At 36.9% G+C, this 21,529-nt stretch overlaps 1 protein-coding gene across 1 annotated transcript in view; it reads left to right on the forward strand.

Moving 5' to 3' along the window:
- The window catches only part of Lrp1b (LDL receptor related protein 1B), a 1,720,116-nt gene that overhangs the window by 1,044,356 nt on the left and 654,231 nt on the right, over window positions 1-21,529 (forward strand). The window contains exons 15-17 of the mRNA XM_075985306.1: window positions 3,047-3,169; window positions 15,774-15,914; window positions 18,594-18,719. Of these exons, the coding sequence (XP_075841421.1) occupies window positions 3,047-3,169; window positions 15,774-15,914; window positions 18,594-18,719 (390 nt within the window). The remainder of the gene's footprint in view (window positions 1-3,046; window positions 3,170-15,773; window positions 15,915-18,593; window positions 18,720-21,529) is intronic.

The following is a 21,529-nucleotide window of genomic DNA, read 5'->3' on the forward strand; positions in this document are numbered from 1 at the left end:
ATACCTTGTTCCTATATCTGCATCCCATGCACTCATACCTGTGTTTATATTTATCTTTTTACCAATCCTGCATCTATAACTGTCTTTGAACTTACGCCTGTACCTGCATCTGTCCCTATGTTCTCACGTGTACCCACATCGATCTCTGTGCTCACACCTTGAATATACACTAAAAATAGTTACTCTATCATTCACATGACTAACTCAAAGTTTCATTCATTTGTCTACTAAAAACTCTGTGACTCACACAATTCATGGTACTTCTAATTCTGGAAGAATTACGAATGGAAAAAAAAAAACAAAGTTTGGAGCTTCAAAGAAACTCCATTGGATTTCACAGCTCAAACTGTTATTAATGTAGTTGTATTTCATATTTGAATATATATATATATATATATATATATATATATATATATATATAATCTTCCAAAGTAAGTTACTCCAGAAGTATATGTCTGTAGTAGTTTTGGTAAGTTGTTTTTCTTTTCTTTGTTGATTGAATTCTATTTTAACTTATGCAAGTTAGTTAAATAAAAGTATTGAGTAAATACACAATTCTTAAATTTTTATTAGTAATGACAAAGACATTATTATATAAAATATTTTTAATATTGAGTAATTATTTCTCAGTTATATATATATATGTATATATATACATACAAAACATTATTTGGACACTTAGATATTGAATAATTCTTCCTGAAACTGATTTAAAATCAAATTAAAATGCTATTGTAACTATAACTTGATTAAATTGAATGTAAATATGAGTTAAGCAGCTATGAGATGGATAAAGTACGGACTTTATGTATTGTGACCATTTCTCACTACTCATTACTCACCAGTCCCATGAAATTTATAGATTGTTTTTGACACTGAGTTTGAAAAATAGTCATTAATGTTTTGCAGATAATTCTATAAAATATCTATAAATGATGTAACTTCAAAAAACTATCACATTAGTTTTGATGTTAATATATTCTTAAAATGAAATTGAAAAATATAGTCTCTAAAATATAAAAAATTCTAGACTCTTCCAATAAGATATGTGGAATTATTTATGTTAATTTAACTTTGGAATTTCTATTAAGGTAGTACAAAGACTAATTTTTCCCCTCAGAATGTTGTATTCCAATAAGGAGAACATATTTTAAACTTCAAATAATGCTGATTTATTTCAGAATAAGGACATTTTTTATTCAATGGAAATAAATGCCACTCTATTGAGTTACGTATTTAGTATATATCTTAAAAACATTATATAACCTGATGCATTATAGTCAACAGTTTCTTATTGCTTACTGTTTCAGTTATATATTCCCCCAAATACCGTGAAATTATTCTAATTTTCTGAAATCTTGATGCTGGTAAAATTTGAATATGCAATTCAATGCTGCACATATTTTTAAAAAAGGAAGGATACCTGAGTGTCCTCTAAAGCATTTACTCCACAACCATGCAGTATACATATATTGGTATCTGGAAGCTGCATAAAACATTTTTACTCTCTAGTAGAAAAAAAATATGAGATAATTTTCATTATCATTTGAGTTTAGAAATTGAGAACATTGCTTGCATTATTTGCCTCAGCTTTGGAACATGTTTTATATTTTTATGTTCATAATGAATTAAATGTACTTTTCAGAAAATGAAAGCTATTGATAATAAAATCTAGATTATTTCTTCTGATTTGAGATGTACAAGATAATATGTAGGTATTTATAGAATTCAGCACGACTGTGGTTTCAGTTTGTAGTACTGCACTTGCATATAAACAATCAATTTAATCTTAACTGTTTTTTTATTTATGATCTAAGTAAATAAAGGCTCCTCATTTTAGTGTTTTCCTTCTAAAGTAACATTTTTTTAATTTATTGATAAGAATGAAATTTGAAATGTGCTCTAAGATGACCGGATAATTGTGCTGCCAAAGTGCTTCTGGAGTATTGTAGTTTCCTCTGTAAAGATAAACGCAAAGCCAAGCAACCTCTCACCTTTCTTTCCCTCTCCCACCTCTCTCTATCTGTTTCCATCTTTCTTTCCAGACTATCTCTCTTTAGCCACTGCTCTCCTTGGACTTGTTTTTTTACCCAGACTGTCCTGAAACTCACAGCAGCCCTCTTACCTCAGCCTCACGAAAGTTACATTTAGAAGCAAAAGCCATGACACCTAGGTTAACACATTTTCTCAATTGTCTCACTTGGAAGAATAAATGATGTCAAATGTGTGACTATCTAAAGTTACTTTGTTTTAGTTACACGTATGTAACAATCTTATCTCCCACCTCTTCAAACACGTCTTTGGTGTTGATTACAATTCGATGTGGGTCCTCACATATATTTATGAATTCCTTTATAAACATCCTCTCCTGTCTTCCATCAGTCTCTCTGTTCCCTAAGTCTTCAGGTCTGTGAATTTCCCCAATACCCTATGCTTCTTGAGGTCCTCAGCACAATGAAATGCCAGTGTACTCATCCTACTGGAGAGCAAGCCATTGTCCCACATGCTTGCTTGTTCAGTGGTGGTTTATTTCTACATACACAGAGACATGCTCTTCTTTCCAAACACTCATGTCCACTGCTATGTGCATAATCTGGAGAACTGTCTATTGCAATTCAAAGACTACCTTCCCCCTTGCTCCCGGAACCTAGAAAATGATTACCTGGCACAGTCTTTCCTCAACCAGCTTGTGTATTCCTCTTACCTACCAAAGCAATATATATTTTCAAGTGCTTCTGAAAGCAATTTCTATTCAGGAGAAATTTGGCTATATCCACAAAGGTGCACTATAAATAACATATCCATGTGCATAATATGCCCATGTATGTCTCAGAGAAAGAAAGTATCTTGAACGCTAAATGGGGTACTACATGACTGCAATTCTTGCAGTTGGGTGGGAGACAAAAAAATAAAATACAAGAACAGAGAGTTAAAAGGCAGCTTGCGTTGCATAGCATTGAAAAGAAATCACATTTTAGAAGTTGCATAGCCTTCAGCTTTGTTGAAATTAAGGCTCTCTGATGATGTCCTTTCTTCTTCTCTGCAGGTGACAATATGTGCCGCATAAACAATGGGGGCTGCGGGACCCTCTGCCTGGCCATCCCAGCAGGCCGCGTGTGTGCTTGTGCTGATAATCAGCTTTTGGATGAAAATGGTACAACCTGCACATGTAAGCTCCTTTTTCTCTGACACTGATTGTACATATGGCTTTTTGTGACGATCAGAACTATCGAACATCAAAAGAACTGAAATCACAACTGGAAAGTCAGATCTGTATAACGGCTTAGGTTAATCTTAGACTGTATTAGCTGACTCAATTTCTAGCATGCATGGAATAATGACAATGGCAATGTGATGCCTAGCATCCGGCCCTACTGGTACAGGCCAATAGGCAATTTCCATAAGTCTGTGCCTTTGGAGCAAATCCTTCATGTCATGCTAAGCTCCGTAGTCAGCAGCTGCAGCTGGCAACACATTGTTGGTGCACAGGTTAGTACTGAAATTATTTTTAAATGACTTGGCTGTTCAGATATCTGTATTTGGAGGTAAAGGACAACGAATAATGCAAAAAGAGGCTTATAAGCAGTGAATTAACTGAATTGATTGGTTTGTACTAAAGATACCTTTATTAGGTTTTTCATATCCTTCAATATACTGTCCTATTATCCCAGAGTGAATCTTGAAGGTTCTTTTTTTATACTTCAAATTGTATCCCCTAAGTACAGTAACAGCAACAATAATATGCATGTATTGAGAGCTAAGTAAAAATTTCTGGAAGGATTTAAATTTCAAATTGTGGCTCAAGGCTCTCCAGAGAAAGGAATACAATAGGATTTATGTATGTATTTATTTTTGTATGTATGTATGCATGTGCATATATGTGCAGAAAGATGACAGTATTATAATAAGGAGTTGACTGATATCCACAGACATTGAGAAGGCTGAGTATCCGTAGTCTGCAAACTGAAAATCAAGGGTAGGTGAAGTGTTTATCCAATAAACCTGCAGATCCAAGTCTCAGGAGTTGATGTTTCATTTCAGATTGATGAGGGAGGGGCTCTGGGCATCCAAAAGTCAGAGCTAAGAGCATTTCATTTTGAAGCTAAATTTTCCCTATACTGTACTTCAATTTTTCAGTCTTGGATCACACTTCAGTATCTATTACTTCAGGTTTATTTTTGTTTAACATGAACATAAGCATCTTATCACTTAATTAAATACTTACTGTGAACATGATTCTTAAGAGCAGAATTTCAAGTAATCTCATGTTTGATAACTGGAGGCATTTATGATATATCGTTATAAATAGTTGTGACATTTTTATTGTTTTCAATTTCTTCTTTACCTTCACATATGGTCTACCTTCATTTTTGTTACATCTTGAGGCATTTGGAATAAAACTACCAGTCCTAAAGTGAGAAATTCAAGTCAGTATATTGAATGCCAGGATTTTAAATTCCAGTTATTTGAAATGAGAACTCGCAGCTCTGCAGTTTTGGAACCTGTCCTGGAACTAGCTCTCATAGACTAGGCTAGCCTTGAACTCAGAGAGATCTGGCTGCCTCTGTGTCCTGAGTGCTAGGATTAAAGGTGTGTGCCACCACCTACTGGTCAGCTTCTTTTTAATTATTCTCTTTATCATTCTCATTTTATGCCTACATATCGCAATGTAGTATTTCTAATGAATAACATTATTTTGCACCAGGAAATTATTTATAAAAATTGGAGGGGACACTGGGGGCACAACTGAGTAGCAAAGTGGTACCCAATAGTCCTTGGCTTGATCCCTAGCATTGCAAAATATACTTCCCCTGTATAATGCGGCTAGTTAGTTAATTAAATTTAAATGTTCTATAATATGTTAGACCTACAGTGGAGTTCTGCTGGTTGTGTTTCTTAGTCTTCAAGACTTTAGTATTCCATCATTTATTAATAATGGGATATATATATTAAAGTAACATCTTCCAGGAGAAAAATATGGATATGAATATATATATGTTTACTCCTTATATTTTCTACATATGTATTCTATATAAAATTTATTGCTAATATCCTACAAATTTCTCAACTTTGTTTTTTTTTTCAAGATAAGGTTTCTCTGTGTAGCTATGGCTGTCTTGGACCTTGCTCAGTAGACCAGGCTGGCCTCAGACACATAGAGACCCTCCTGCCTCTGTCTCTGCCTCCTTGATAGCTGGGATTAAAGGTGAGCACCATCACTGCCCATCAGACATTTTTCTTTTTATGGGAGAAGCAATTCCTTCATATATTAACTCTTGACTAAGCAAAAGTTTTTTCAAAAATCTTGACTTCAATAAATACTGTTCAGTTCTTTCTAAAATTCCTCATGTATCCCCTTCACGACTACATAGAAGATATATCCCGATGTATTCCCAAGTCACTAGATGACAGCTTCCCTTTCTTTTTTTCCAGGTATTATGTTCATCTCTTATTGTGTTGTTAGTTATTAGGAGACTATCAAGGCCCATCACTTACCAATAGATAGGTGGCAGGCATTTATTTTCTTTTATTGTTTTGTTTTATTTTCTTTTTCAAGACAGGGTTTCCCTGTATCTTTGGAGCCTGTCCTGGAATTAGCTATTGCAGACCAGACTGGCTTCGAACTCACAGATTTCTGGCTGCCTCTGCCTCCCAAGTGTTGGCTTTAATGGCATGTCATTAGCCGAGATCTGGCATGGTTTTGAAAAATTGGATTTTGCTCTTCTCTCTCATTGCTTGCTAATCTTAATTTTATCAAGATCTTTGGGAAACAAAAAGTGCCTACCTGGTACATTTGACTCAGGAATTCATTGGGATTTATCTTCCATGTAATTCTAAAAGGAACTGAACAGTATTTCTTGATGTCAAGCTTTTTGAAGAGAAATTTTGCTTAGCCAAGAGTTAATATACTAAGTAATTGCTTTTACCATAAAATACAAAGGTATAGCCTGGTGATGGTGGTTCACACCTTTATTCCTAGCACTTGGGAGGCAGAGGCAGGTGGATTTCTATGAGTTAGAGGCCAGCCTGGTCTACAAGAGCTAGTTCCAAGATAGGTTCTAAAGCTACAAAAAAAAAAAAACCTATCTCAAAAAAAAAGACAAAGTTATGCTAGGCAATGGTGGTGCACACCTTTAATTTCAGCACTCAAGGAGGCAGAGGCAGAGGCAGGTGGGTCTCTATGAGTTTGAGGCTGCCTGGTCTACAGAGTGAGTTCTAAGACAGCCATAGTTAACACAGACAAACCCTATCTTGAAAAAGAATAATTTTGCAATGGTTAATTTAGCAGTTTTCTATTAAATTGCTGTATTTCTGCTGGACAATATTAATAATTCAGAGATTTTAAACAGATAGAATATAACACACACACACACACACACACACACACACACACACACCTTTTATATTACCACCAGGTATACTTTTCCCTGTAATCCATCAATAGACTTTCTCTAGGATGGGAAGTAGAACTGAATAGACCTGTGTTTTGTTTGCTAGCTAAAGATTTGAGGGTCCACGTTCTTACCCAAGGATGGATAGACTTTCTAAGTTTCTAATTAAATCTTTGTAGATGTCCAAGATGTATTTTCAGAATTTGAATTCTTTATATCAAAAACAATCAAAGTTCTCTTAGGGTACTCTCTACAGGACAATCAGATGCCTACAATCCCAGAGATATTGGTAGTTTTGCGAGTCCTTAGGAAATCATGAAGAGGTGTACTTATCACCTCTTATCAGATACTAACAATAAAATGGCACTTAAAATCGAAACTTTCTAATGAGTTCCTAAATTTGCATTAGGGGAATCATAATTATATGAGTAATTTACCTTTTTAATGGATTTCCTGTTTTCTTCATTCCTGTGCTCTATTTAGACCCTTGGATAACTTTTGAGTCGTGTGTATATTAGTATGAATAGGGAAAAGATTGCCATTATTGTAGTATATAGTAAAATATGAAATGATAGAGAGAAGATAAATATAAGTTCCTATGGGAAAAGAAATGAGATGAGCAAAAAGAATGCTTGGAATAGGGTAAGGGAAAGATACACTAAGAATTACCTATGAACATAATCAAATCCTTGCCAGGATCTTCACTTTTACTTTAATCAATTATACTAATAATATAAATTGCTTAATTATTTATTTTTATTTATTTATTAAAGATTTCTGCCTCCTCCCCTCCACTGCCTCTCATATCCCTCCCCCTCTGCCAATCAAGTCCCCCTCCCTCATCAGCCCGAAGAGCAGTCCGGGTTCCCTGCCTTGTGGGAAGTCCAAGGACCTCCCACCTCCTTCCAGGTCTAGTAAGGTGAGCATCCAAACTGCTTAGGCTCCCCCAAAGCCAGTACGTGCAGTAGGATCAAAACCCATTGCCATTGTTCTTGAGTTCTCAGTAGTCCTCATTGTCCGCTATGTTCAGCGAGTCCAGTTTTATCCCAGGCTTTTTCAGACCCAGTCCAGCTGGCCTTGTTGAGTTCCCTATAGATCATCCCCAATGTCTCAGTATGTGGGTGCACCCCTCGCGGTCCTGAGTCCCTTGCTCCTGTTCTCTCTCCTTCTGCTCCTGATTTGGACCTTGGGATTTCAGTCTGGTGTTCCAATTTTGATCTCTGTCTCTGTCTACTGACGGAAATATAAATTGTTTAAAGTACATTCTCAGCGCTCACAGAAAATACAGTGGGATGGTTAATGAATCAATCATTTATCCTCTTCCGGGCCTATTACCATTGGAGTAAGGCTGTGCACAAGAAGCACATGTACCTATTATTAGTTGTATTAGGTACCCAGGAAACAAGCCTAGACATGCTTCCTATAACCTCATAAATGACAAATGTCCCTCTTATTCCGCCTACAAACATGTCAGTTTATCTTTATTTGCTTACATACTTTCCTATCTGCTCTACTTTATAGTTATATGTTACACACTTAATCGCTTGCCCTTTTCATTTATAATACCAAGAGGAACTGTATTTAAACATAAGAGTAAGCTAAGAAAGGGACATTTTGTTGGGTGATCTGCTGTATTAGACATTGTTCTGCCACTGTCTGTTAAACTGTAAGTAGTTCTGAATATTACGTATTTCTCCAAGAGTGGCTGGAGGCCTATCTTTGCTGTGACTCCAGATCTTGATCCAACACTATGACTTATGTGGTTTTCTCTTGCCACAACTGCCAAATCCACCAATCACAGAGCAGGTGCAGTAGATTCTCAGAGTTAGGGATACAACTATCTTAAACGGAGCTACAACTGAGCACATACTCCAGCAGTACTTAGAATTTTCCAGATTACAAGTCTAACTACGAGAATCAAGGCAATAGAAAGATACATGTGTTAATTTCTAATACCCCCAAATATTGTTGCCTGGTTCTGTAAAAATAAAAGTTTATTTTGGCTTGTTAGGGAAATACATTATAAACAGTGTTGATTTCGAACCTGATGCTAGAATAACTATTTTCAGGTATTGCCAGTTCAATGAGCATGTGATCATACACTGGCTAATTAGAAGATTTTGAGAGTGTTGGTCTCTTTCTAGTGTCTGTAATTCATAAAAGAGGTAACGTAAAAGCAATGAAGGGAAAAGAGAGGGTTTTGCTTTTTTTTTCCACAATGAAAAATGTTAAGTCAGAAAATATATCCTTATTTAAGAATTATTTGTAGCAACTGCCTGTTAGTCTTTACAGACACGGCTTGCAAACTGCCTGTGTTTATTTATAGCACAGCACAATAACTCACTTTTTAAGAGAATGCAATGTGTCTTTGTGTATATTATTTCAATTCCTACTTATCTAATAATAAAAATTAGCAGGAATAATTATATAATCCTACTTATTAGGAATGATAATTTAAGTATCATAGATATTAGGACTAATAATTGAATGATTATTCCTAAATGATACTTATTATGAATACAAATTGGTAGTAAAGCGTATGTTACTCAGAAAGTACTGATAAAGATGCTACATGACATCATAGCTTTTAGAGAGTGCAGTACAAAATAGAAACCAGCATCATTCCATTAACCAGTCCTTGGTACTGATTCCCTTCAGCTTCTGTTAGTCCAGGTTAGCTTACAGATGTGATGGGTCAACTGAATTAAGTAAGCAATCAGAGCCTGAACCCCCCCCCCCCAAAACGGCAGTAGATATTGTAACCAATGCAGCATGGTCATCCCGGTACAATTGTTCTCATTGAATTAACACCAAGTGGATGAAAAGCAGTTGAGAGAGACTAAAAATCAGGGATATTTTTTTCTTTAATGAACTTGCAAATTAAAACAGTGGCAGACAAAAAGCCTGCTCCCCACAGAAAACATTGGCATGTTAAACAATTACAAATGAATTCTGATGCTGTGTTTGGAAGAAGGGAAGAAATCCTCATCCTTTATTTTTGGGTCTCTTGTCCATCATGGTCAAATCCTCTTAGGAGTAGAATTGATGTCTGCTGTAGCATAACAAATTGGAACATGCTACTTGCTACACAGAAAAATCTAATTGGCCAGTTATGGGGTGCGTCTATATTTCTCATGACAATTATAAAGAGAAGCATGAAATATAATGTTGAAAATTAGATTATAAATGATTCCCTAAAACAAATTATGCTCTACCTTGACAAGTTTTATTGTATAATCCACCCAGTGTGTTTTAGTTGTAATAAAGAAGGGAATTCTATAACTGCTTCGCAGGTGTTTGGAAGAAAACACCTCAAAAGAACAACTTAGAGTTCACAAAATAACAGTAACCCAGAGGCCGGCAATGTTCTATCACATGTCCATAATCCTCTGTGATCCCCGCCACCTTTTGGAATACCAGATCTATCCGTGGTGACAAATAGTGCTCCTCTGTAGGAAGCCATTTATCTGTTCTGCCCTGACAAGCCTCATGCCCCAGGATACATGCAATCAAATATGTAGTAAAAAGTTATAAGGCAATAAAAAAGTTTAGAAGTCCGATTCAAATGATTATTTATTTCCTCCTGTGCATATATCCTCACAGAAGGTCATATAGCTCTTAGACTGTCTGCTCAGGAGACCCTTCTATCTAATAAAAGCTCATCCATCCATCTATGATCTAAAAAAAAAATGGCATGGCCAAATTTTCCACTTTCTTCTCTCATGTAACTGTGTGGTAGGACAACATCCAGTTTGCTACAGCTTCATGTTTTCCTTTGGTCCACACCTCTGGGGGCAGAATGTGTGGTACAATTTTTTCTTAAGCTGATACCACAATATGGAATGAAAGTTGGAGAAAGTTCACCAATATTGTGCTTGTTCTTTTTCCAGAGTTTATTACTGCTTGCAACTTTAACTCTAGGGATTTGACACCTTTTCTGAACTCTGTGGCCTGTGCTGATATCTCTCTCTCTCTCTCTCTCTCTCTCTCTCTCTCTCTCTCTCTCTCTCTCTCTCTCTCCCTCCCTCCCTCCCTCCCTCCCTCCCTCTCTCTCTCTCTCTCTCTCTCTCTCTCTCTCTCTCTCTCTCTCTCACACACACACACACACACACACACACACACACACACATACACTCACACATGCACACATTCACATTAAAATAAATTAAAAATATATGGAAAGATGGAAAGCTAAATTAAGATAATATAGTTAGAGAGCTTTTTCCTTTATTCCATGGGGTTCTGGATATTATTTCTGGCAATAGCCCTTCTAGGTTTAAGAAAACAACACTAGGTTTAAGAAAACAACACTAGGTTTAAGAAAACAACACCAGAATGAGTCCTTGATGTTTCTCCATCCTGGGAAGTCAGACACAGGCTTTCTGATATTTTTGTCTCTAACAACAGTTTTCACAAGAAGCGTGAACAGTGACATTTTACACTAGACAAGCCATAATTCATGCTGTGTCATTTCTGAACGTGGTTAAACAAAATGATTATTTACTACTTTGTCAGTTTCTTACTGTTCAGGCCATGTTGTCCCAGTGACAGAATTATACGTTTTATGTATGGTTTCAAATTCATGGTTTCAAGCATAGCTCTGCAGGAAGCTATAGAATTTTAGCACTTGCTAAAAGTTCTAGAAGCAATTCATCGCTGGGCTCAGACAACCAAGTGCTCTCCATATCCATGTTCAGCTCTGGATCAAAGTGATATACATGGAGCTTTAAGGAAATGCTCATTGTTCTCTTTTGGCACGCATCGATTTTGTTTGCTGAAATTTGACTACGCCTACGCATGCTCATGAGCAGTAAGAGAATAAACTGCTGATCCAGTTGGAGCTGCCCTTCTGAAGACTTTCTCGAGCCCCTGGAGATAGTCTCTCAGTATAGTAACAGCAATCTCATTAAATTTCAAAAATCAGGCAACAATTTATTTTATGAATTTACTCTAAGTCCAAGTTCTCTTGAGCATTGTTCTTCTGTACATATGACACTGTCCTTAAATTTATCAATTATAAGTGGAAATCAGGTATAAAATCTTTTATAGGGATTTTAGTCATCTGGAGAAGGAATGCTAAGTGAGTCTTTTGTATGAGATATTTATTAGTCTTTTATGTTATGCTCGGTATGCTTGCATCTTCTCACTGTTCTCTCAAAAGTGGCTAGGTCTAGCGGTATTCAACTTGGATACTGTTATAAATGATATTGTCCCCTAGTTTCATGTTGTTTCATTAGCAATATGTTTGCAAGCAGATCTCACACTCTAAACTTCTGTCTTGTCCATGTTATCGCAAGAATTTTTGTTTTCTTGATAATGAGCATTGTTTGTAGAAATGTAACCTGCCTTCTATCAACATGTATGCTGTATAAACATGTCAGTTCACACTGAACATTGTGGTACCTTTGTGGTATTATTGTAGGTGATATCTGAAAATTTTAGGTGCTTCATAGAATGGACTAATGAAACCACAGGCAATGGAGACATTGCAAATCAAAGCTCAGTATCTAAGAGGTTAGGCTCATTGTAAAGTTCTTGCTACCAACTGTGAGGAGCAGCGTTCAGAACGCACATAAAAGTCAGACAAGTATGTGACCCAGTGTGATCCCAATGCTTAGGAGGCAAAAAGGTGATAGTACTGTACTAACTTGGTATGCCAAAAATAAAATAAAATAAAATAATTAGAAATTTAATATCTAAAAAATCCCTTTATCGTTATGAAAAAAGTGGTAGAGTATCAGGGATTTCATTTTGGTTACCGTATAACATTATTTCCTGGAAGAAATTTCTGGATTCTAACAAATGATACATGAGCCATGCATCAAACAAGGAAAACACAGAAGGTAGCATAGCCTCCATGTACGTGTTGACTTCTCGTCAAGTCAACTTAGGGCATGTGTAGGGGAATTCGACCAGAATCTGCACGGACAGTGATTCCCAGTGCCAAATGATGAGTTCTCGAAAGCCCAGATCCTAAAAGGAGTTGGCTGGGAATTCTAACATTTCGCTTTAAGCACAGTCCTTACTAAAAATGATTATGAGCTAACTTAATTAATTAATTAATTAATGGTTAAATTAATTAATACGTGGTCTATAGTCAGACACACAACATTTCTATCTATGCTCCTAAAATATCCTCAGAGAACAAATCCAGAACAAAAGCAAATGTATGATCTACAGAGACAGCATTGAGAAGGAGCCCAGGGCATAGAAAATATGCCGAAGAAATTTTAAAGGTCAAAGTTGTGTGTGTGTGTGTGTGTGTGTGTGTATAAATAGTACACACATATATGTTATATATATATATATATATGTATCATTATCAATCTATTTCTTTCTCTATATAGTAATATACATGTATAATATTAGTAATACTTTAAACGACCAGTATCTGATGTAGGAAGTATAAAGTAGTAAGATTCTATCAGGTGGTTAAGTTGATTCATTGTGTTTGTGTTTTGTTTTTGTTATTTACTATTTGGATTTCATACCCCATCTGCTAACCTCGCACAGTAGTTTACTTTAAAAAGATCTTTGGACTGGAAAGGGAGGGGGAGAGGAGTGGGGGGAAGGGGAGAGGGGTGGGAGGAGGGAGAGAAGAGTGGGAGGAGGGGGAGAAGAGTGGGAGGTGGGGGAGGGAAATGGGAGGCTGGTGGGAGGAGGTGGAAATTTGTTATTTTTTTCTTTTCTTTATCCTCCTTTTATCAATAAAAAAAATGGGGAAAAAAAAGATCTTAGAGAAATGGCATCATAGAAAAATTGCTTCTTTCCTGTTTTGTTACTGAGAAATATTATGAAATAAACGCGCTTGTCTGTCAATGCACCCACAGTTAGCATATCTGGAAAGGACAGAGCAACACAGGGTGACTTTTGTTCAAGTTGAATATTCATTCACTGCAGTGATTCTTTTTGGCTGGAAATGAAGTCTGGGCCCATTGCGGCAGCGTTTGTTTCTTTTCCGACAGACTGCCAAGGCTTGTGCCTCACTGTGCTACTCTGAAACAGTTTCCTGCAGGCATGGTTCAAAAGTCATGTTTCCCTTTCAATTCCTTGCTGCAAGGGAGAAACAAAGACCAGGGCAGTGCTATGTTCAGGGCTGTGGAAGTTCTTACCTATGTTCTATTGATACCACTCGTGAGTGAGGTGTGCAGAAGTTTTCCTTCGGCAGCCTACAGGACTTATGAGAAATAAAGTTTAAAGCCATCTGAATGGAAATTAAAGATTCTCCCAGCTAGAAGCCAGCTTGAGTGACTTAAGGCCATTTTCAGTCTTTACTTATAAGCCATTGCCATGGATCCTTTCCTGTTAGGTTATCTCACCTACGTAAAGTAAACAGAATAAGAATGCTTTCAGTTTACGGAAATCACAATGGAAATTCAAACATTCAGAGCCCGGATATATGACACTTCTGGTTAACCCGATGCAGTTCAGCAAAAGAAGTAGACCCACCAACCTTGTCTATTTGTGTGTCTTTGCTGTGATTGATGCTTTTTTTTTTTGAGAAAAGGAAAAAAACAAGTTTCCGCCTCCTCCCAGCCTCCCATTTCCCTCCCCCTCCTCCCACCTTTCTCCCCCTCCTCCCACCCTTCTCCCCCTCCCCCTACTCTTCTCATCCTCCCTCTCCAGTCCAAAGAGCAGTCAGGGTTCCCTGCCCTGTGGAAAGTCCAAGGTCCTCCCCCATCCGTCCATATCTAGGAAGGTGAACATCCAAACTGGCTAGGCTTCCACAAAGCCAGCACATTAAGTAGGATCAAAACCCCATGCCATTGTCCTTGCCTTCTCATCAGCCCTCATTGTTCGCCATGTTCAGAGAGTCCGGTTTTATCCCATGCTTTTTCAGTCACAGTCCAGCTGGCCTTGGTGAGCTCCCAATAGATCAGCCCCACTGTCTCAATGGGTGGGTGCATCCCTCGTGGTCCCGACTTCTTTGCTCATGTTCTCCCTCCTTCTGCTCCTCATTGGAACCTTGGGAGCTCAGTCCAGTGCTCCAGTGTAGGTCTCTGTCTCTATCTCCATCCATCACCAGATGAAGGTTCTATGGTGATATGCAAGATATTCGTCAGTATTGCTATAGGATAGGGTCATTTCAGGTTCCCTATCCTCATCTGCCCAAGGAACTAACTGGGGACCTCGGCTTGGGCTCCTGGGAGCCACTCTAGGTTCAAGTCTCTTGCCAACCCTAAGGTGGCTCCCTTAACTAAGAATTGTGCTTCCATGCTCCCCTATTCAACCTTCCTTTATCCCAATCATCCTTTTTCCCCAAGTTCCCAACATCCTCCCCTTCTCCCTTTTCTCTCCCCATCTCCCCTTACCCCCATTCCACCCCACACCTAAGCTAAGTAAGAAGTGAACCCAAGGAAAAACATATAGTTATCCTCTTGGCTATGGGAAGTAGACAAAATTGCCGGGGAGAAAATTGTGATTAATTGTGAAAATGTTGATTCATTTACACTAAAGTGATTCACTGTACTGAAGGTTCCCATAAGACAACTGGCTGAACAATGAAGGAGCTACAAGCACAACAGAAAGTAAAACTGTGTTGTTTTTTTCTTTAGTGAAAAGTTGGTTAAAAGAAACATTTAACATGTGTTAACAGAATAATTATTGGCAGCAAAACTAGATGTTCCATTCCGCAGATGGCCATCAGTACAATACTGTTTATATATTGTATGTAGAGACATTAAAATTTTATCATTGGAATAGATTTCCTACTTAAATTACTTTGTGTTATTCGAGTGTAATAATCTTTATATGATGTCAGGAGCATAGCTTTATAAATTTCCTATGGATGTGGTTTACCTTCAGAAGTACTTTTAAAATTTTAGGTTTCATTTTTATTGTACATACTTAGTGTATGTCATATGCTACTGTGATATACTCAGGAGCTGATTTCTGTCAGCAAACAAATTAACAAAACAATCGTTTCTCTTTGTTACCCTTTTATGGCTACCTATGGTAAGACCACCTGCAAATGATTGCCAATTGCCAGCATGAGATAGCACATCATTATTATATTCTTAATGCTGTATCTTAGACATGTAGACTGACTCATCTTCCATTTCTTCAATTGTGCTCCTTTGACCCACACTTCCCTCACTCTCTCTCTCCAGCAGACCCACACATTGATCTTAGAAACTGTGTTTTGTGTGCATATGTGCACAATGACTATTATTCATCTTTTAATAAGATTGAAACCTTACCACTTATATGAATATGGAGCATTCCATGAATGAAGTAAGTCAGAAGAAGAAAGACAAACACTATATAACCCTGTTTCTGTGGGGTTTTAAAGCAACTAAACCCCCAGCGATTGATAGCTTAATGAAATTATGCAGTTAGTACAATATGTGCATCACGTATTCTTTTAATTTTTGATTCTAGTTAATCCTGAAGAAGTAGTGCTTCATGTATGTAAACCTGGAGAATTTCGCTGCAAAAACAAACACTGTATCCAAGCTCGGTGGAAATGTGACGGGGACGATGACTGCCTAGACGGAAGTGATGAGGACTCTGTCACGTGCTGTACGTACACCCTGAAATAATCTGAAACTATATTTTCCTGAGTGAGTGGGTAGATTACCAAAAGCAGCATATAGCATATCTGAAAATATCTTTGATGTAAATTTGATTTAACTTTCTTTCCTGGTGGCCTGTGTCATAAAGTTAAGCTACAGATTACCTCCTTGTACAGATGTCAAGATCTGTTCTCCTCTTCTGTCCCCATCCTTTATTATGTCTGTGAGAATGCTGGAAAACCACAGTCTGATGTTGCTCTAAAGGACACATTGGGATCTTGCTTATAAAGACATGGGATGTCAAATTAACTCTCTTTGAGACTGAATTTTGGGCACATTCCCCTCCATTGACCTTGAAAACAGGGCCTTGAAGGAAATCCAACAAGATTGGCATAGATTTGGAATGCATTCTTTTAAACAGAATCTGTACTTTCATTTCCCAGCCACCCAGATCCGAATAATCACACCAAATTTCTCTGTGAATTAGGCTTCCATCTTAAATTAACTCAACGAATATTCCTCTGTAATTCCCAGTAATTTCTCCCTTAAGTAAGTTCATTTTCCCCATTGCTCCAAGAGTAGTTCTTATGGGATCATGTCCTTTTTATTAAAACTGTTGCAGGACCTGTTAGTCAACAGGGCAAGTGCGCCAAGTTATAGACTCAAGAGTATAACTTTGTTTTTATGGAGTCAAATTATATGTTGCCCTACAGAGGAAAAAAAAACGTTTCTTGCTTTCCTTGTCTGTGACACTGAACTGACAGCAGTTTATGAAATTTAATATAGTTTCCCACTGCCTTCTTATGGAATTATTTGTAACCACCAATAAACTGCAGTACAGCCTTTTAGAGATAAGCATCCATCTTCTGTAAGTCCTATATTACTGTAGCTTTCAATCTATAGTGCCACCATATGTTTCTTCATCTGATTCACCTAATAAAAGATTAATATCCTCTTTGGGAGATATGGTTGGCTGTAGCATGTCTGAAGGCTCAACTCCAAAAATAGATTTTGGCCCTGGAAGAATGTATAACTGTATAAACCTATAAGTGTAGAGCAAGCGTCTTTAGCTACCTGCTTGAAGAGCATCCTTTTTGAGCATTGCAGTCATGCTGAATAACATTTCTTTTCAGTTGTTTTGCGGTCAATAAATCAATATAATCATAACCCAATGTAGAGGATTATTCTAGACATAAATCCCAAAATCTCTTACATAGAATTTCTTTGATCCTTTTGCTGCCTATATTTCAGTAACTCACTGCTAACTAGAACAACTGTGGTTGATTTGCATTTCCTTTGCTAATGGAAATAGATTAGAGTCTTGAATTCACTGAGTGGATTAGGTGAAACTAAAGCTTTCAATCCCCCTGCTTCTTCCTTGCTAGTCCAGGGTTATAGAATTGAGCACAAAAGTCCTTCAGAAGCTTCACTACAGCATGCAGTGCGTAATCTTGCTCCTTTAATATGTTGACCTCTGATATGTGTTTGACTTATTTTTTTCATGGACAAGTTCCTAAAACACCTAGAACATTTTGAGCATGCACAAGTACTGAAAATATCTTCACAAATTTATTTAATACCTTCTAATAATAAACCTTCAGTCTGTCACCTCTTCCCAGGTCCTCCCCATCTCTTTGACCACTCAACTATGTGTGTAGGTTTTCAATTTTTTAAAATAAATTTTACATCCCTCAAGTGAAAACCTTCCATAAAGTATGTCAATCACTCTATCATTACAAATACTTAAAGAACGTGTGTTTTGTGGGTACATATTATAAGTAAGTCCATTTGATACGAAGCAAAATGAGAAAATGGTAACTTTCTGTTTATAAATAAAACTATTACAGAATATATTTTCATCTTAAAAAATGTATAACTACTGCATTAAATAAAAGAATAAAATAACATTGAAACTGTGAAACAAATATGGAAGATCACATATTAAGAACCCCAAAAATACATTTAGAAGGTTAATATCAAATGCCTCCCCACTGTGATTAGATATTGGAGGGTTAAGGCTCAGCTGTGTATCACGTTATTTATTGAAGTTGCTTCCTATTTTTAATATTGCTCCTTTTTAATTCGTTCATATTTGGAAAGAACAGGATGACACTGTGCTATTAAAATTACAAAGAATCTTATTTTTAGTATCAACTTTATACCACAAATAATCCATTTTTATTTCTGTCATTTCTTTTAAGATTCCCAAAATAGACTGGCTAAATTAAAACATGCACAATTATTTAATATTTTAGGTATCTGAATGAATGTGATATATATGTATGTATATATGAAAACAGTATATGAATATGCATGAGTAATTATTTTGAGATATAATTTCCCTGTTTAACATTCAACCTCGAGGTTGATGTCGAATATATAAGCATTCTTTAGCTGAGTGACAAGTTCTGGTAACCGATGAAGAAGCAAACTAAGGAATGAAGTTGGCTTGAGTAGAAGCTGGAGAATGGATTTATTTCCTTTGCTTTCATATTTATTTTATTTATCCCATCTATCAAGATAAATTTTGAGCAAAGTCTAAAATATCAATGTTTCCTATAATAATTGAGACAATTAATGACAGATTCAGAGGCATTTATTGTAGCATAATATTACAATTACTGAAATTTCTTTGCAACCATGATTGAAATATTCATAACTTGAACTTTCTTTCCTCACTTTCCAGTCAATCATAGCTGTCCCGATGATCAGTTTAAATGCCAGAATAATCGTTGTATCCCCAAGAGATGGCTTTGTGACGGAGCAAATGACTGTGGGAGCAACGAAGATGAGTCCAACCAAACCTGCGCAGGTAAAGGTCTGCACAGATATGTGATAACTTATCCCATCACTTCTGTAACACACAGGGCAAGTGGATACAGTAGCTGAACTTTGTTGGCATTGACAGTCTGATTATTGACATGGTCAAGAAATTTAGTGTTTGGTGCCACAAAGGCCAGATTACAAATGGTGTTTTACTAATCCTTGACCACAATCCTGCTTTCCAAATTAATCTGGCACTTCATCTCTTCATGCTGGCTGTCCTGTTGATCAGCATCTCCTTCAAGACTTGTCCATGCTAAACCTTCCTAGGCTTCAAATCCTTTTCGTTAGCATGCTGTGATCCTGGCCACCTCCCAAGGAGAACTATTTATTTTATCCTGAGAAATACTTAATTTTTATTTTTTTCTACTACAGAACACCTTTGTGAATAGTTTTCTGTTCATGGAACATTATTTATAGGAGGCAGAATTTTTTTCCCCTGAATGAAGTCCCATTACGACTAAGAATATTTATATTTCCATATAATCCATGCCTTTGTAATAAATCATTGATTCCCTAGCCGGCCTCTTATTGAATAGAAATATACAGCTGGTGGTACAGCTTGCAAAAGCGTGCCAGAAAGGTCATGATTACTAGGTAAATGTTGAAAAATGACACTGGCTAACAGCAGCCCAGTGCACTGTAAATGATGAAGAAAAGCGAGTGTGTGGTGATACATATTGCTATAATTGGTGAAAACTGATTCTTGAAGGATGCTGAAGTGTTACAGCATACGAGTTACACAACACCTGTTTCTCCTTTAGCCATTATAAACCTTCCTAAATAAATACAAACTTGTAACAATGTAGGCTCATTGACCTAAAGATTTTTTCCTAACCTCGTTTTTGGCATTGACTTTCTTGTGCAAAGGCTTCTCCCTCTCTGCCCTATCTTTTGAGTACATTTTTTTGAGCTCTATTAGACACTGAATTTGTTACAATTGTAAGAAAAGAACTTCTTGCTAAGCATAAAACAGTAACTATAAAAGCAAAAAGAAACCATTTCCTACCATGACTTAAGACATCATATGAACAGACTTTTCCATTGGTGAAGCACTTGCTCACCCTCTGCGGATGAGTAATTCTCTTCAGCCTTGACTAAAACCTCTAATCTTTGGAGGAAGTGAATTATTAAATTGTGTGAGTGTTTCCAAGACTTCCTCAAACAAAAAGAAATCTTAACACCATGATGCCCACTTTCAAGAGCTTTCATTTTTCAGATGAAATGGAGCTTCTGCATCTTTGTGAGCTCTGCCTGAAAGGCCCTTACTTCTTGGACTAAACTACACTACACACCAGATTATCTTGAAATTTATGTGCAGCCAACTTGACTTTAAGAAGTTCACACTGTATATGACTCTAATTTACAATGAAGCATTTCTGCACACCGATGCGCATACTGATCTTTTAAGATTACGGTTTAATTAAAAGATTTTGCTTCATTACATACTGAACATAAACAGAGATGTTTTTGCCTTAAAATAGGAAGACACTCATTTTTATAGTAGAGTACCTGCCTTTTTTATACTAATTACAAGTTTTGCTTGTTTCCATGTGATTTATAAAAAAAACATTTCCATGTGATGAGCTATCAGTAGTAGTAAAAATGGAAATACTTCTATGTAAGAGTCAACAAAGCAATCAGTTCTGATTAGTGTGATTTCTGTGGTTCTGGATACCTATAGTGCATGAAAAAAATAAAACACAGTATATTGAATGCCACTTTAAGTTGAGTTCCTCACTGCCAGGTCAGTACACGCAAGTCAGTTTACCCATGGCAGCTGGTGTCACTGCAGGGTATGCGCTGAAGTGGAAATGAGAAGAGCGAAGAGAAAAGTGAACATCTCCCTTACCATCATGAAGTTTGAGAAGTGGGGTTAAGCTATGACGTACTTCCATTTCATTTCCACCAAAGAAATATACAACTCAGGTGGCTTAGCACACCTGGACAAAGTGACCAATTCCTCTAAGCCCTCTGTAGAACCTGAAATCTAAGTGTATATGTGAAGATGTACCTGAGGTGAAAAGACTCCAAACAGGGATACTTTTTCATGATGTCTTCTTCCTCATCTCTTTACATAGGGGCTGCTTATATACCTATGTGAATCTTCTCCCACCAGAAACCTGTTTCCTATTTTGTTCCTTTAGGATTTTCCCACAACCAGTAAATATGTGTCACGACACTGATGACTGAATGATCAAAAGTACATAGTACTTATATTTATAGACAAAGAACAAGACACGTAAGAACATATATCAGCCATCCACTGTCATGCACACTGTTGGTATGCATCATGTCAAGTTGAGCCACACTGCGCTTATGCTGTCTAGTTTTATGTTGACTGGACATATGCCATATTGGAAGCAAGACCCTCAGTTAATAAAATGCCTACCCTAGATTTGCCTGTTTTACAGGCTCTTGGGAGATGACTGATGTGACAGGGACCATCTCACCATGGGTGATGCCAACCCTGGGCATATGATCCTGGGTGTTAAAGAAATGAAGCTAAATAAGACATGGAAAGCAATGTAAGCAGTGTTCTTCATCGAGCACGGCCTCTGCTTCAGTTATTTCTTCCAGGTTTCTGTCTTGAGTTCTTTCCTTTTTTTTTTCCCCCTCAATGATGGAGTATGAGCAGAGAGCTGTAAGATAAAATAAAGATCCTTCTCAAGTGATTTTTGGTCTTGGTGTTTCCTCACAGCAACTAAAAGTCAGGATTATAAGAAGAGCAAAGTATTGGGAAGAATTCCTGAAGGAAGTAATGTTAAACCATTGAAATATAAGAAAAATCTCTACGTA

The sequence above is a fragment of the Microtus pennsylvanicus genome, chromosome 9 (assembly GCF_037038515.1).
Source record: "Microtus pennsylvanicus isolate mMicPen1 chromosome 9, mMicPen1.hap1, whole genome shotgun sequence".
NCBI classification, from domain to species: Eukaryota; Metazoa; Chordata; class Mammalia; order Rodentia; family Cricetidae; genus Microtus; species Microtus pennsylvanicus.